This window comes from Thamnophis sirtalis, unplaced genomic scaffold, assembly GCF_051295495.1.
Source record: "Thamnophis sirtalis isolate CommonGarterSnake01/CBP01778 unplaced genomic scaffold, rThaSir2_p1.2 scaffold_7, whole genome shotgun sequence".
Lineage (NCBI taxonomy): Eukaryota > Metazoa > Chordata > Lepidosauria > Squamata > Natricidae > Thamnophis > Thamnophis sirtalis.
Window position 1 is genome coordinate 25,208,177 of NW_028261387.1, and position 17,817 is coordinate 25,225,993.

At 37.9% G+C, this 17,817-nt stretch overlaps 3 protein-coding genes across 4 annotated transcripts in view; 1 reads left to right on the plus strand and 2 right to left on the minus strand.

Moving 5' to 3' along the window:
* JAK1 (Janus kinase 1) overlaps nt 1–15,488 on the plus strand; it is a 62,138-nt gene extending 46,650 nt beyond the window's left edge. The window contains exons 14-26 of the mRNA XM_087719526.1: nt 87–227; nt 747–834; nt 1,512–1,639; nt 2,437–2,572; nt 3,409–3,560; nt 4,007–4,157; nt 4,897–4,991; nt 5,993–6,185; nt 7,368–7,492; nt 8,814–8,986; nt 10,347–10,464; nt 10,994–11,104; nt 13,749–15,488. Of these exons, the coding sequence (XP_087575652.1) occupies nt 87–227; nt 747–834; nt 1,512–1,639; nt 2,437–2,572; nt 3,409–3,560; nt 4,007–4,157; nt 4,897–4,991; nt 5,993–6,185; nt 7,368–7,492; nt 8,814–8,986; nt 10,347–10,464; nt 10,994–11,104; nt 13,749–13,850 (1,713 nt within the window). The 3' untranslated portion in view covers nt 13,851–15,488. The remainder of the gene's footprint in view (nt 1–86; nt 228–746; nt 835–1,511; nt 1,640–2,436; nt 2,573–3,408; nt 3,561–4,006; nt 4,158–4,896; nt 4,992–5,992; nt 6,186–7,367; nt 7,493–8,813; nt 8,987–10,346; nt 10,465–10,993; nt 11,105–13,748) is intronic.
* Nucleotides 1–17,817, minus strand: part of AK4 (adenylate kinase 4) — a 139,980-nt gene that overhangs the window by 117,841 nt on the left and 4,322 nt on the right. The window lies entirely within an intron of this gene.
* RAVER2 (ribonucleoprotein, PTB binding 2) overlaps nt 16,370–17,817 on the minus strand; it is a 48,409-nt gene continuing 46,961 nt past the window's right edge. The window contains exon 14 of one of the 2 annotated variants that reach the window (XM_087719533.1): nt 16,370–17,531. In XM_087719533.1, the coding sequence (XP_087575659.1) occupies nt 17,385–17,531 (147 nt within the window). In that variant the 3' untranslated portion in view covers nt 16,370–17,384. Of the gene's footprint in view, nt 17,532–17,569; nt 17,795–17,817 lie in introns of those variants that run through there. The other variant, XM_087719534.1, reaches the window with a different exon arrangement.

The following is a 17,817-nucleotide window of genomic DNA, read 5'->3' on the forward strand; positions in this document are numbered from 1 at the left end:
CACCCCCCTTTGCAGGACTAGCAGTCAAAAATCAAACCTGCATATTCAATACGGATTGCAGTTTTGGGGTTTATCTTGTATTTTAGGGTGAACATCTGGGCAGAGGAACTAGAACGCAGATTTACTCTGGGATTCTTAGCTACAACGACGATGAAAGTTATCAGGGAGAAGCACAAATTAAAGTTCTGCTGAAAGTCTTGGATCCAAGCCACAGAGACATTTCCCTGGTAAGTTTCTCTAAGGTTACTATGTAAAAATATTACTGATATTATTGACGCCTCTATTTTGTATGATACTTTTAATGTGGGGTTTGAAACAAAAAAGCTATAAATATAAACTGAAAACTGTTTCAAGCATTTTGTCCTTGACATGTGTAACCATATATTCAGTTGAGTTGTGCAGCTAGCCAGCTCTGAAGAGGAAAAGGTGACTCAGAAGGTGGGTGAGGGAGAGAGAGTTAGACATGGAGCACCTGTTGCTGTGACTTTTTGTGGGATTGCACAGCTATCCATAATTTGTGAGAACCTTTCAGTGCAGAACAAAATGTTCCTCTTCCATTAGATGCCTTTGTGCTAGAAATCCTACCTTTTAGTAGTATAGACGGGGCTGTCTCCTGTTACAATAGCTAAGTATGAGCTTTCCCAAATTGTTAGGGGCTGATAAAGGTATTGGAGAAATGATAAATCTGTTTGTATCATTCTTTCAATTTTGTTGATGTCACCCCTGAAACATGTGTGTTTTAACAGGCATTTTTTGAGACAGCCAGTATGATGAGGCAGATATCCCATAAGCATATTGTCCTGCTTCATGGAGTTTGTGTACGTGATGTGGAAAGTAAGTAAATTCTCCAAATACAATCTTTCAAATACAAATAGTGACTTAATTAGGTATATATATTTAGTGCCGCGGTGGTGCAGTAGTTAGAGTACCGTACTGCAGGTTGCTTCTGCTGATCACCGGCTGCCAGCAGTTTGGCAGATTGAATCTCACCAGGGTCAAGGTTGACTCAGCCTTCCATCCTTCCGAGGTGGGTAAAATGAGGACCCAGATTGTTGGGGGCAATAGGCTGACTCTGTAAACCGCTTAGAGAGGGCTCTAAAGTACTGTGAAGTGGTATATAAGTCTTAAGTGCTATTGCTATATGAAACAGTGATAGTTTATGACTGCAAAAGGTCATCAATTTAATTTTGCCCCTTCCCAATGATTAGTATTTGGCACCCACTCAGGTTTGTGGAGGCAAGGGGGTCTCCAAAAGACATAGGTGGTATTGGAATCCCCACTTAACCTTGGGATCAAGTTAGCCTACTGACTACAATCCTAATTCTGCCTTGAAATTTCCCACTCATCTTTCCCAAATATTTAAACAAAAATGTTTACTCACTGAGTCATATATTTTAGAAAGAAACTTTCCGGAGGGTTCACTTTCATGTGATTTCTCTCCGTAACCAAAATGCACTGAAGATGAATGACATGAACCCTATTTTTATCTATTCTTTTTCTTGTGGCTGTAGACATTATGGTGGAAGAATTAGTTGAGTTTGGACCTCTGGATCTTTTTATGCACCGTAAGAGTGATTCTCTTACAACACCTTGGAAATTCAATGTAGCAAAACAGCTGGCAAGTGCCTTGAGCTACCTGGTAAGTCCTAGATATCATCTAACAATAGTTGTTCCTACTCCTGGTTTTGGATCATGCATTACCCATTTACAGTTGCTAAGCAAGCCTTGTCAGGTTTTAGCAACTTACATTTAGTAAGTCATGAAATAGTAAGTTGTGTTTTGTGTTTAATGTTGATACGAAGACAAGGTGGTCACATTTTGCCTTTTCTCCCCCCAAGATTTTTAGACATTCTGTTCCCCTCCTTTCTTATGCTTGCCCTGCCATATTTAACCAACATTCTGGGCTCACTGATCATGCTCAGTCCTTGTCTAGAAATGTCAAGATGGAATTTTTAATACCTCTGCAAATGTTGGAGACATTGCATATGAATGGGGGAATTCTGGCTGCAGAAGGAATGGCTGTTGATGTGCTTGAGTTCAAAACTAGAATATAAATCTTTAGTACCTTTAGTCAACTTTTTGCATTCATAGTGTAGTTTGGTGTTTCTGGTGGTGTACCATGTTGAAAAAGGGATTGTTTGCTTGGATCCTAAAATAAATTAAAGTTGTGAGAAAGATAGCTTCGTATATCTTTTGCCTACTCCTTACTGGCACTTTTGATTCTCCCAAAGTTTTTCAATAGAGGCTTGAACATTGAAATCATCAGCAGTGAAAGAAGAAAATAGGAAACATTCCTTCTTTGAATTGTGATTAGATAACTTCTCTTAGGATTCAAGCCATTGTGTTTTGTGAACGTGTTACTTTCAGCACCTTTTCATGCTGTCTAATAGTATTTAACATGTGATTGAAATATTGATTAATCTCTCTGTAATGCAGGAGGACAAAAACTTAGTACATGGAAATGTATGCACAAAAAATATACTGTTAGCAAGAGAAGGAATTGGAAATGAACATGGACCTTTCATAAAGCTAAGTGATCCAGGAATTCCAGTTACAGTGCTCTCTAGACAAGGTAAAGCTACTTGTGCATATGGCGATACTAAAGAAAAATACCCTCTAATTTTATTGAAATACAAATACTACTTCTACATATCAGTGCTAACTGGTTCAGCCTTTACCTTAGCTAACTTTTATTATTCCTCACTGACACTAGTTGAATCATGTTCCAACTGGGGAAAGTGGGCAGAATTTCCCAGCAACCTGCTCTAAATTGGCAGGACAAGTGGAATTCAGTGAACTTTTAATAGATTTTACTAGTGTGCATTACAATAGAGTTGTAGCAAGAGGAATGGTATTCTCCTGGGCCCTGGTAAGATGTGGCTACTACGAATGTTTCTGTAATAAAGGCACTGGAGAAGCACATGCTCTGTTGTTTCTGTGTGCCAGAATCGCAGAGATTTTGTCCCTTCCTATATCAGCCTAGCACTGCATAACGGAGTGAGCCCCTGTTACTTGTTCCAGCTTCTGGTAACCTAGCAGTTCGAAAGCATGTAAAAATGCAAGTAGAAAAATAGGGACCACCTTTGGTGGGAAGGTAACAGCGTTCTGTGCACCTTTGGCATTTAGTTATGCCAGCCACATGACCACAGAGACGTCTTCCGACAGCGCTGGTTCTTTGTCTTTGAAACAGAGATAAGCACTGCTCCCTAGAGTCAGGAACTACTAAAACATATATGCGAGGGAACCTTTATATTTACCTTTATATTAGCCTTAAAGGACAGCTGAGGGGTGGGTTGGCATCGTGCCAGAGCAAGGCCCCTCCAGTGTTCAGGTACATCAGATTTATGGGAGGCAGAGTACCACTAGATAAAAATTCATTTCAAAATTTCTCTTACTCTTTCCTTTAAGAATGTGTGGAGCGCATTCCTTGGCTGGCTCCAGAATGTGTGGAAGATTCCAAAAATCTAAGTGTGGCAGCAGATAAATGGAGTTTTGGGACCACTTTATGGGAAATTTGCTACAATGGAGAAGTACCACTCAAGGACAAAACCTTAGCAGAGGTGAGGTTCTGGGAAAGTCAAGCAGGCATTCTTTTCTTAGTGACTTGCTGCCATCGAAATAAAAAAAAGAAACTCTTTTCCTGTTTGTCTTTAGTGAGTGGAAACACCTTTTAGTTCTCCCACCAAAAATCGGCAACACAAGTGGAAAAGTGAACTTTTCCTAGAATGTAATAGATTTTACAATCTCACAGCATTAGTTAATATGTCCAATATCTCTGTCAATAATAGCATTCGCCAACATTGAAAAATGAGTATTCATTGGCAACTTTAGAAGGGAGCTTTACTTAGTCATTTGTGGGTAATTACAGTGAAAAATATATTCAATGCTGTGATAGGAGTTAAGCTTCAGAAAACATTACTTGTAGATATTTTTTGTGAAATTTTTATTTAGAGGTTTATTTCCTAGTTCTATGAATAATGCCATTGCTTTCATTTCATTTTTGCAGAAGGAAAGGTTTTATGAAGGTCACTTCATACTTCCAGCCCCATCGTGCAAGGAGCTGGCTGACCTGATGAAGCAGTGCATGCACTATGATCCCAGTCAGAGGCCGTTCTTTAGAGCAATTATGCGGGATATCAATAAACTAGAAGAGCAAAGTAAGGACTCTTCCTTTTCCTCCCATTAATGATGGGCAAATAATATTTCCTGGGCTCAGTAGTAGTCTGTAACATAGCTAAATGTGCAAATGTCATCTCAGAATTCAAAGAAAAAAATAAAAATTCTTATCGTAGAGTTATTTAGAGCCAGAGAAAGCACTACATGTCGACAAGTATAAGTATAATAGTCCCTTATATTAAGGGTAATATCAAGACTTGGATTTTATTTCCCATGGAGTAAATTCCTACATTTTAACAGTTCTGGAAGCAACTTGCAGAAATTTAAAAATAAACACTTCCGATAAGCTTTGCCTGAATATAGTAATTCCCTTTGTTACTCTCTTTTGCCAGTGCTTGAAACATTGAAATGTTTCTACTACAATTACACTTAATATGTCTTATCTACTAACTTTGTTGCGATTCTGCTGACTTGCTGCAACAAATTTGACTGTTAATTCTGGAAAAAGAACACAAAGTTTAACCTACCAGGCCAGATAGGAGCTGATGGTTTCTGATCACTAGCTTGCTTCTAATTTTACTTTCCCACTTGAAACTATCTGCCTTCCTTCTGAAAACAGTTTTCCATCACATAAGAAAACCTGGTAGCTGTGGTTGTCTGGGAGTATCAAAAGGTGTCAGTAAAGTAAATGTGGTACATCTAGCTAGCAGCCTATGGGATATGGAGTAATTTTTGAAATCTGAGTGATTATATATGTAGACACATTTCTTTCTGTGTCAGATCCTGATATTGTCTCAGAGAAGAAGCCTAATGCAGAGATTGATCCTACAATATTTGAAAAGCGTTTCTTGAAGCGGATCCGTGATTTAGGAGAGGTATTATTATTATTATTACTATATACTTTATTCATTAAACATGAAACTCGGTCAACTGAGCATTTAAAAATGTATGACAAATACCATTGACTGGTGCTAATGGTTGATATGGGTTGCTGCCAGCATCGTAAGTATCAACCAAGTATCTTCTTAAAATATATGATGTTCCGAGTAGTGCAGTTTTTTGCAGTTCCGCTGGTGTTATTGCAGAAAATTGCAATTTATTGATGTGTTTTATAAAATTCTTGGACATGGTACCAAGTGCCCTGATGACAATGGGTATCACTGTTTTTATTTTATATTTTATATTATGTTATATAATTTTTAAATGTAATGTAATTTTATTTATTGTATTGATTTTATTTTGGAATTTTTGTTAAAACTAATAGTATGTGAGCAGTAATACGAAACAGCAAGGATAGTCTGTTCCTTTGAGCTTGTAACAGGTATTTGAAAAAAAAAAGCTACATTTTACTTTTACTATAATTAGTATGCTATATGAGTTCCTACTACTTCCAAAAAGTCTTCTCTAATAGAATCAATCTTGTTTGGAAATGACTTGTCTACATCTTTTATGAGTAGGCCAAGTACAGAACGTTCCCTGTGACAAATGTGATTATAAATAATATAGATAGTTCTTGTAAAGGTTTGTGAGAGCAAAGAAGAATATTATTGGAGATGGTTATGGAGGGCTCAAAAGTCTCTGAACATTTTACCATCTACTTATTGATAAGTAAGGGAACTGTTATATTGCAAAGCAGTTTTGTGAAAATAAACCATGGTATGAAATGCCCAGAAGGATTTATTAGATAGAAAACCAGAAAGGATTGGGCAAGTTACAACATCCACATGGAGTAAAGGGGGTAATTTTTATATGACTATTTTAAATAACAAAGGCTATTTATGGACTATTGTCACAATAACTTGTAACTTGTAACTATCTTGAACAGATGGGCATAAAATATATTCCGAATCAATATTTATTTCCCTTGTGAAACCAGGGCCATTTTGGCAAAGTTGAACTCTGCAGGTATGACCCTGAAGGTGATAACACAGGAGAACAAGTAGCTGTAAAATCACTGAAACCTGATTGCGGCGGGAATCATATTGCTGATCTTAAGAAGGAAATTGAAATTCTAAGGAACCTTTATCATGAAAACATTGTGAAATACAAAGGAATCTGCACCGAAGATGGTAAGGTCTAGAAATTATTTTATTCACTTCTAGTTTTATAAAATGTTCCTTTTCCAAATTAGAAGATGGCCTAACTGTTGATGAGAGAAATCCTCCTTCCATCTCAATTAAGCAGTGATTCAAAATAAATTATTTTCAATAAATGGTACCTGCATCATTGCAAAACTCATATTCTTCAAAAATAATGAAATCTCCATGATTGTCATTAAATCTGTAACTTAAGTTACCACTGAGATTGTAACCGAATACCAGTACCAACCTTCCTTTATGCTCCAGAATTCTTTTTTAGGAGTGCTCAGAAATATTACTTGTACCTGAAATTACATGTACTAAATTATTCAGGAAACCGTCAACAAAATACTTGTTGACTCAGGCTTCTTCTTGAATTTCACAGAAAAGTAAATTGCATTGCCTGTACGTAAGAGAGAGCTTCATGGTTGAAAACATACAATAAATATGCAATATTTGATTCAAGGCTTACTTGGAATATATTTTAATGGGCATCATCCCTTCACTTGTTTAGAGAAACTGTTGGAAAATGTGATAAACAGACAAACACTTTCTTCTTTCTGTAATCACTTTTTGTAATTCTAATGGATATTCCTGTCCTGTTTTAATTATGTATTATCTAGAGTTGCTTTGACAAGTAAGGTATCTAATACAGGTAGTCCTTGAGTTATAGTCATTACGGATGCAGACTGCCATTACAGTCATAATTTGTAACTATCATAACATGAGTCAGTCATGTAACCAACCTGATTTTACTATGTTTTTTTCTGGTGTTTATAAGTGCAAAAGCATTGTTCAATATGATGCAGTTTTGTCAAAAATCAAAGTGCTAGTTTTCAGCAAAACCATCATAAAAAATCTGGTCACAGGACCACAGGATGTTGCAAACCGTTGTAAATGTGACCATGTTGCTAAGTGCTGAAGGGTGGTCATGTGATCCCGGGGGGGAGGGGAGGAGAATGACAGTTGGAATTTAGGATCCTGATCGTAAGTCCCTTTTTTCAGGTAGGTTTTAACTTCAAACAGTTGCTAAGCAACCAGTCATAAATCAAGGGCCACGTGTAGATTGATTAGCTAAGTGACAGAACATCAAGAAGAACATTTAAAATAGGCAGTGGTATTAATTCCTACACTTGGTTGAAATAATTTGTGTCTGTGTGTTTTAAATACAAGGTGGTAACGGAATTAAGCTTATCATGGAGTTTCTTCCTTCTGGGAGCCTGAAAGAATATCTCCCTCGAAACAAAAGTAAAATCTCCCTGAAACAACAACTGAAATATGCTGTGCAAATCTGCAAGGTAGGTATTTAATAGCAAACACCAAGGCATTTTAATTTCCAATTAGCATATTTAGTAGGTGTTTGAAATAATTAGTCATAAAAAACACTTTCGCTTCTCCTAGAATATTTATTTAGCATATTCCCCCTTTTAGAGTAAGCCCCCATGAGGCCATTTAAAGTATAATCTTATAAAAAAATAAATCAAGTTAAAGAACCACAACTATGTTAAACCATATATGGAGGCAGCATTAAGATTAATAAAAGATTGGGTTAGAGAAAAACCAGCGACTGTTAAAAGCCCACCAGAGTAAGAGGCTTCAAAGTTATAGAGAGAAATACTTGTGTCACCGGTGTGTGTGTGTGTGTGTGTGTGTGTGTGTTCTCATACCTCCCAGATACTTCTTGTTAGTAATAGACTAAATATGGAATACAGATTTTGGACCTTTACTCTTTCTCTGCTCTCAGTTTTTCATTGCATGGTACTTTTATTATACAAAACACATTAACTTCCTTTTATGCAGAAACTTGGCATTCTGTGATAAGGGAGGAGTTCTTATGCACGCTTGCATTAAAAGAACATTTGCATACATAGCAAGGGTCTCTTTGACCAATATACTTTTCACTTCTATAAAACATTGATTCTTTAAACAATCTACCTAATGCAGGGGTCAGCAAACTGCAGCTCTGGAGCCACATGTGGCTCTTTCCTCCCTCTGCTGCAGCTCCGTCACCGGTCAGCGCCACAATTTTGAGAGGAGCTTTTGGGGTGGGGGGAAGAAGCACAGTATGCCAGGAGAAGACTCTATGGCAAGGGGAGGGTTTTCCAGTTGTCTCCACAATTGATAGGGCTTTTGGTTATGACAGGTAGAGGAAAAGGTACACCACGCTAGGAGGAGACTCTATGGTGGGGGAAACTGAACTTCCGTCAGCTCCAGAATTGAACAGGGGGCTTCCGGTTAGGACCTTTGAGACTCTCGGTGTTTTCTTTTCTGTGGGAAATGGGTCCAAATGGCTCTTTGATTGTTTAAGTTTGCTGACCCCTGACCTAATGAAACTAAAGGAATTTGGCATAGCCCTTTAAAGAAAAATGTCCTAAAATCAGTGGTTCTCAACCTGTGGTCTTCAGACCCCTGGAGAGCTGCAATGTTGTCACAGGGGTTCCAGTAAGTCTTGAAGAAATGTTTAGGCCTTGAGTTAAGTCTTAGCCATGCTCCGTGGCCACAAAAGGCATTTGAAAGGGGATCTATGATGAAGAAAAGGTTGGGAACCACTATTCTAAGGGGTTGGTCTGTGGCCAGAAGAAAATAAAATTGACTTCAAACGTTTGTTTCTTCATTCAGGGAATGGATTATCTTGGATCTCGACAGTATGTTCATCGAGACTTAGCAGCCAGAAATGTTCTGGTTGAAAATGAGCAGAGAGTAAAGATTGGTGACTTTGGGCTGACTAAAGTGATTGAAACTGATAAGGAATATTACAAAGTGAATGATGATCGAGACAGCCCTGTGTTCTGGTAAGAGCTGGCCAGTAGGAACCTAAGCAATTATGTTTCCTTCAAGAAAGGAGTTGACTAAAGTGAATGAATCTCTTCTGGGTCACTGTGGACTATTCTGTTGTATAGTCCTAGGCTTCCTGGTCCAATGTGATACCTTCGTAATATTCTGTAATTGAAATGTTCCTGAGAATGGAGTAGAGCAGGTGGTCCCCAACCTCCAGGCCTTGGCCTATTGGGAACTAGCCTGTGCAAGCTGCATTTGTACAAGTGGCGCACATATGCGCAAAACCATCCCCCTCCCCCCACTGCTGCTGCCAGTTCACAGAACTGGAAAGGTTGGGGACCATTGGAATAGAGTAAGCAGGGAAAATATCTCTCGTTGTACAAGTAGTCTTCAACTTACAACCACAATTGAGTCCAAAATTTATGTTGTTAAGTGAGCTTTGCCCCATTTTACAACTTTTCATACCACATTTTGTTAAGCGAACCCCTGCAGCTATTAAATTAATAACATGGTTGTTAAGTGAATCTGGTTTCCTCATTGACTTTGCTTGTCAGAAGGTCACAAAACACGATTACATGACTCCTGGACACTGCAACTGTCATAAATGTGAGTCAGTTGTCAAGCATTTGAATGTCAATCATGTGACCAAGGGGGATGCTACAATGGTTGTAAGTGTGAAAAACGGTCATAAGTCACCTTTTTCAGTGGTGATATAACTTTGAATGGTTACTAAATGAAATCTTGTAAGTTAAGGACTACCTGTAACTGGAAGACATGATTGGTTAAAATATCACTTGAGTTAATTATATGGGTTTGGCCTAAAATGAGAGTATTGTATCATCTATTACAGTCTCAAGATTACTGTTACATGAACATAAGTACAAATAAAGGCATAGTATTTGCTTCCATTAATGTTTAGATGGAGGCAAGCGTCTTCCTCCCCCCACCCCAAATGGCTACAAAACCAACTTTGAAAGTGATTGTTGTGCCAGAGCTGTTGGGAGAGCATCAAATTACTTACCTACTTTTTGCCTAAGCACATGAATTGTTAAGGAAACCGCTGAATTGGCCCTTAGTTTCATCTCCTAAAAACTTTTTTTTCTTTTCTGCTGTAACAATTGCTTATTTTCAGTAACTGATTGCTTACATTTCAGTTTGTTTTGTTTCTGTTTTCTCTTCAACTGATGCATAACACTTGTGTTTGTTCTTCAACTCTTTGTTCTGGATTAACTTAATGCACGCACATTGTGATGACTTTATTTGTACAGCCCAGAAAACAAACATTTTCCCAGTATTAATTGGGTAAATGCTGGGCAACAATATTAAATAATACCAGTTAAATAATAATAACTAACAAATCTCCTATGTTTGCAGGTATGCCCCTGAATGCCTGTTACAGAGCAAATTCTATATTGCTTCTGACGTCTGGTCTTTTGGAGTGACCCTGTATGAACTTTTAACTTACTGTGATTCTGAGTGCAGTCCAATGGCAGTAAGTAGCAGTGAATTTTTTCCCCCCCTAGTGCAGTGTTTCTCAACCTTGGCGACTTTAAGTCCTGTGGACTTCAACTCCCAGAATTCCCCAGCCAGCTGTGCTGGCTGGGGAATTCTGGGAGTTGAAGTCCACAGGACTTAAAGTCGCCAAGGTTGAGAAACACTGCCCTAGTGTAATGCTCATGATCCCACAGGGGATTCTTCCTTGCTGGCAGTTTTTGAGATGCTGCATTGCCCATAATTAGTTTAAAAAGAGGGATGGCATAAATATTCAGGGCATTTTTCTGGAACTCTTACTTTACCTACCAAATATATTCTTAAACGTTTGAACTGAATAGGCTGGACTGTCCGCAGTTCTAGACCTTTTAAGCCAATTGGTATTTGTAACAATATTTGTCAATTTATTGGGGGAAGGAACAGCAGTGCACTAAGTTATCAATAAAAAAGTTTTGCTAATATTAATGCCCGTCTTACTGGACCTTTCATTGGGAGGAATGCTGCTTACTATATATTTTTGTAACCTACAGGAATTCCTGAATATGATTGGCCCAACACAAGGCCAGATGACAGTCACGCGGCTGGTACGCGTATTAGCAGAGGGGAAACGCTTGCCTTGTCCTAAAAACTGTCCAGAAGAGGTAAACCAGCTTTTGCTTTTGTTCTCCAATGTGTAAAGTATTTTTTAACTGCCATCAAAATGACAACACTTAGAATAGAGTAGAATAATTTTTTTTAAATTTAATTTATTAATGCTTATAGGCCGCCCTTTTCCCTGAGGGGACTCAGGGCGGCTTACATAAAATAAGGGGGGGGGGTATACAGACAATAGACACAACAATACACAGAAGTAAAATAGTAAGCAACATTCATTCATCATTCGGGTGGGGACAGTTATCTTTGTCCCCAGGCCTGATGGGCTAGCCAGGTCTTAAGGGCTGTGCGGAAGGTCTGGACGGTGGTGAGGGTACGAATCTCCACGGGGAGCTCGTTCCAAAGGGTCGGAGCTACTACTGAAAAGGCTCTCCTCCGTGTGGTTGCCAGTCGGCACTGACTGGCAGATGGAACTCTGAGGAGGCCTAATCTATGCAATCTAATTGGTCGCAGGGAGGTAATTGGCAGGAGGCGGTCTCTCAAGTACGCAGACCCACTACCATGAAGGGCTTTATGAGTGATAAGTAGCACCTTGAAGCGCACCCGGAGATCGACAGGTAGAATAACAGTTGGAAGAGACCTTGGAGATCTTCTAGTCTCACCCCCTGCTTAGGCAGGAAACCCTACACCACTTCAGACAAATGGTTATCTAACATCATCTTAAAAACTTCCAATGTTAGAGCATTCACAACTTCTGGAGGCAAGTTGTTCCATTGATTAATTGTTCTAACTGTCAGGAAATTTCTCCTTAGTTCTTAGTTTCTTCCCTCCTTGATTAGTTTCCACCCATTGCTTCTTGTCCTACCCTCAAGTGCTTTGGGGAATAGCTTGACTCCCTCTTCTTTGTGGCACCCCTGAGATATTGGAACACTACTATCATGTGTCTCCTAGTCCTTCTTTTCATTAAACTAGACATACCCAGTTCCTGCAACCGTTCTTCATGTTTTGACCTCCAGTCCTCTAATCATCACTTTTAAGCACTAAACCATAACAGATTTACACAATTCTAAGTCTAATTAACAAGGTTCTCTCAGGCATAGGTACACTCCCTCTTTATATGCTGTCTGAAAGTTCCTGCCCTGGGTCACAGGAAAATCCCTCACGTGTCCAAATTTGAATTAGTTTCAGGATAAGGCTGTATTAACTCCTCTCATTGTAATTGAAGTATTGATTTGACTCACTGTAAATGTCCCCCTTTCCACTTTAATTATCCAAACGATCATCTTCCTTTTCCCAAGAATTTCTGAAGAACTTGGGCTGAGTTGTAATTTGCCTCCAGGGTTTGGGTGCGGGGATAGAATGACATTTAAATCCATTGATCACAAATAAGTAGGATCTCATTACTTTATAGAGAAGACACTTGGAGAAAAACAATACTCTCTTTATAATATACTGGGGCATTCCAGCCTTGATAACTATTCGCCAAACATTTTTTTGCAATCATTGTATTGGAAGTTTTAGATACAACTTTTACAGCCTTGCTAATAGCATATCTGGCTTTTTAAGGGTACCATTTATGTATATCTTGAAAAGTTCCTCCTTAGCTGAACTTCAACAGATAAGGCTCCAGAAAGTGTACATGATGTATTTCTGTTGAAAAAACAACTAACCATCTCCCTACATTAAAGATCTAAAAGCAACTATACACACTTAAATGGGGCTTGGTTCAAAAAAGCAGCCTCAAAAAATTAGGCCACAAGGCCTCACGTGTTTACATGAAAACTGGCTGATTATCCTAGGCTGGATGATTTTATAGCATGTTGTTTCCTGCTCTTTGTTCCACTGATATACTGTGATTTCTCCTACCTTATTTTCTTTTAAAAAGGCAACAAAAATCATGATTTGCTATTACATCTCTAGAAGTTGTGCATGTTCCAACACTGGAAGTTTTTAAGAAGAGATTGTATAACCATTTGTCTAAAATGGTGTAGGAGTTTCCTGCTAGAGCAAGGGATTGGAGTAGAAGACCTCCAAGGTCCCTTCTGTTACCTTTGAACTAGAACTTCAAGCAGTTGTTCAGCTGCTGGTGACTAAAGCCCCACTATATAGATAGAACAGAGATAGGAAGGGGACTGTGATACAATATGAGGCTATACGTTTGGAAATCAAAGGAAACCTAACATAGCATCACTCAAATTTTATAGTCCAATCCTGAGGTGGGTTGTGGCCGGGTTGGCCTGGATCAGCCAAACCAGTAGTAGCCACAGTGGGAGGCTCTGCCCACCCACCTGGATGCTTCTGCGCATGCGCAGAAACATGCTTGTGCGCCCAGAGGGAGCGGACTTGTGGCGTACTGTGAAGCTGTTACCATGGCAATTCCACTGCGCAGTAGAGTAAAAGCCATTTTATGGCAGTACAGTAGAAGCCATTGTAAGGCACAACAGGGTGTAGCTTAACAGAACACACACACCGAGGGGTATTAGGGGTGTCTTAACCCTATAGTATTTTTCTCCCGAGAATAAGTCATCTGTGTACCAAGTTTGGTTGAAATTGCTCAAGGCATTCTAGAGTTATGCTGGAACACACACACACACACACACACACACACACACACACACACACACACAGCCATTGTCACAGTCTCAGGAAGCAAATGCCGTGGTAAGAACCTTTGTGCCTTTTATTTTCTAGGTTAACCAACTGATGAGAAAGTGTTGGGTACAGGATCCTGGTGAGAGGACAACTTTTCACAATCTGATTCAAGGCTTTGAAACACTCATTACGAAGTTATAATCCAACATTTTTATAGTTGTTGAATATTTTTAAAAAGACAGCCTGTTGCTACATTTTTGTAATTTTGCAATTCAGCAATTCCTTTTTGCTTGGAAATAAGAGTTTGCTACTCAGTCAACCTTGTGAGTACTTGGCAATCACCCTCTCTGTGATGGCCAGAACTGTTGTATTCCATTCATTTAGGTCCTAACTGGTGAAAATGGTGATTGGCTTGTGCAATCACGATGTTATCAAAATGTTTAAAAGAAAACAGAAGTTTTGTCAGAATAATGGCCTTGAGGTATGCAGCATGTTACATTGCTTCTTCATGAAAGCCTTAGAAAATGTACATTATGCAAAATACTAATGCTGTTTTTGCAGGAAGAGCCATACAAATATGTTCACTGAGAAGGCTTAATTATGTATCTGTAACCTTCAAATTCAGTTACCCGCCTACCTGAGTAGGATACTTTTGAACTCATCTTAAAAGTGAAAACTTTATGTCACATTATTGATACTTGGTATTCATAGTAAGAAATTACTATGAAGCATATTGTTGTCGAATTCACTAGTTCTTTACATCCCAGCCTATTTCTTTTTGTATATTGTGTATTTTGTAAACTTGTCTCCTATATGCTTGGTGCCTCCTAGCCTCCATCACATGTATAGAGCCGAGACTTCTGCTAGTCATTCATCCCTAGCACGTTATTTGATGTTTTCGTTTATTGACCTCCCCTTAAATGGAAAGCTAAGGAAATCGTCTGTTTAAATTTGTTATTTTTGGTTGGGGGAAGAATGTTGAATTAGGATATTTGGGCCATGGTCAAATGCCAATGGTCGCTCCTTTTACTATGAAGGGAAATTTGAATTTTTTTATATATAGTAGGTGTTCTGACTCTTATGCAGAATGCAGGATTTTTATACACCGATCTTTTATATGCGAGGCAAATAATAGGTAAATGGAAAAGCATTATGTCAATATTGAAGTGACACACCTCATGCCTGATAATATTTTTAGCAAATGTCATAAGACATACCAACAAATTAAGCAGCTAGCCAGAGAAGTGACCTGTGTGCATCTTTTATTCTGAACTGCAACACCCCTTCTGCACAAGGATGTTGCCACAGATCAAATATGATACAATACATTATTCAACAATAATGTATGTATTTTACCTGCAGTTTATAAAGAAAATAGTCAGAATTTTACAGATTTGGAAAGCTTGTGAGCTGGATCCAGATTTAATCACGGTTAAAGAAAGACTTTTGATTTCATTGGTCAATTCTAAGTAGATCTAACCCAATCCGTTTAATCTAAATAAACCAGATCCCTTCTATACTTTTAGTTGAAGGAAAATGGCAATATACATGTACATGGAAAAGAGCCATGATACTGGATTTACCAGATTGTCCTTTTCGCTATCAGTTCATAAATCTTTTTTAGATTAAAAAAAATAAAGTAAGGGGCATTCTTCTTTAAAAGGAAACTTCTTTCCTAAAATAAAATATTGCATTTACATAGTAATTCAGGATTTGCAATAATGTAAAATGTAATTTTAATGCTAACCCATCTTTCAAATTGCTTGTTCTTTTATGTAATCTATAAATATTCTATATGCACTTTGTTATTCTTTATTAAACAAAACCCTCTTGATTTTATTCAGAAATGTTCATCCATTTTTTAAAAAAAGGTTCCAAATAAAGACTTCGCGCTGAAGCCTATACTCGGTGTGCTTTGAAGGGATTAATCCATCTCAGTTGGCCATTTTTGTGTTTTGTCATCTTCATGTCCATTTCCCTGATTGCTGTCCATTTTATTCATTTATTTGTTATTTATTATTTATAGGGGCTCCCAATCATGACTCACTGGGCTATGTGTAATAAGATCAGAAAGAACGCAAAAAAATATATGCTTATTCATGCATATCAACTTGAATGCCTGCAATTGTTAATTTTGACAAAAAGCAGCGTAGGGATTTGTTAAAATAAAAGTTTTCATAGAAGCCACTGGTGTAAGGGTGCTGCATATACTATTTCATAAAGAACTGTTGGATATTATCTACTGGATACATGCTGGAAATTCAGTCTAGTTCTACTGAATTACTTTTACAGTATGATGGCTCAGCGACTAAGACACTGGGCTTGTGGATGAGCATCTGTCCTTGCACTATCTCCTGTCAACCTAGCAGTTTGAAAACATGCAAATGTGAGATGAACAGGGTTCATCTTCCGGGGGTGGGTGGGTGGGTGGAGGTAGCAAAGTGGACTAAACTATATAGACGTATAAGAACATTTACATGTCCGTTTATTTATCAAGAGCTTGATTGGTCGAAAGGTATTGGAAATGTAATGAAACCAATACATAAATATAGAAGTGGTGTCATCCTTTCAGAAGTGGCTTCCTTTTTCCAGGAGCATACAACCAAAACCCATGGCTTAGTGTCAAAATATGACAGGTCTAATTCTACAGAACAGCAGCTTGCAGCAATTAAGCTGCTATTGAACTCAGTGACACAACCCTAATAAATATTTCAATCAGATTTAAACACATTTAGTTTTTATGGTAAAGCCATATTACAGTCATATTACAGTTCTCAAGACTGTGAGCACACTGGGGTAAATAAGCCTGTTTCAAGCACATTTTCACTCACAAGTAGACCAGTTAGAAATAAAAGATAGCATATCAACAGAAGTGTTTCAAGTATGTACAGAATATTACTTCTGGGGAGCATCTCCAGAATTTCCAAGTTGGCAGTGAGATAAATCAGGTGTTTGCAAGAACCATCTGGAAAGCATATTCTTTTAATTAAATGCAAGTGACTGTAATAAATTCAGCTCCAATAGGATATATATATATATGTGTGTGTGTGTGTATGTATTCATACACACTATATTTGAAAATGTGTTTAAATATTGTCTCTAGGTTTAGAACTTGTAATTCTAAAGGCCAACATCTACAAACATAAATCTAGTTTCAGTCCTTCAGTTCCACAGAAAGTTTGTCATAACATACTTTATATTTCAACAATGTTATTTTCAATAAGACATGTGTATCTTGACATTTTCCTAACTTACTGCTAGGAGAGTTGCTTAATTTTATTTACATTTGAAAGTTGCAAATCTAAACCCAATCATCTCAATAAGAGTGTATTATTATTGTGAAACAGACAAAAGAATTATACACGAATCTTATTCAATCAAGGACTAAGTAATCAGAGACTTCTTGTAATATCACTGACCAGCATTATTGCTTTTTAAGGGTATGAATGCAGTTTCTCAGCAAGACATTTGGAAAATTCCATTATTTCATTGTTTTGAGAGTAGCTCTCACACCATAGCATTGCTGTTCTTCTAAACACGTTACTGTCAGCCCAAACAACAACAAAAATTAATCCAGAAGACAAGAGCTTCTTCCCCATACCATTTTTCCTTATCAAAACTAATTTCTGCAATACTATTGCACATGTTATCTACAATATATTTATATATATATTAAAAGAGAACAGTGGCAAGAATGCCACAAAAAGTGATTTTGATTTCAATTAGATAGAAATCTTAATAGACACGCTTTCTTTTAAGGTACAGTTCTGTATAATGCATTCCGGAGCCCTGAGTATGTGGGCCAACATATTCCACTGGATTGTCTTCTGGATTTGTGATGAGGTATGAAGAGCTCCGCTTTTCATTTTTCATTGGCGTCATCTAAGGATCATAAAAAGTCAATTATAGTAATGTGCAGCACCTAAAGAATGCTGAATTTGACATTTGATAAACTCTAACCATGATTCACACAAGAAAGTGATCTTGACAGATATAAATAGTTGGTTCCAGAGCTTTATCCAGTGGTGGGATTCAGCCAGTTTGTATCTATTCGGGAGAACTGGTTGTTAACTTTCTAAGCAGTTCGGAGAACCGGTTGCAGGAAGACATCTCATTTTGTTTTTTTCCACTTCACAGGGCTAATCCTGTAAGGAAGGCAGGAAGGAAA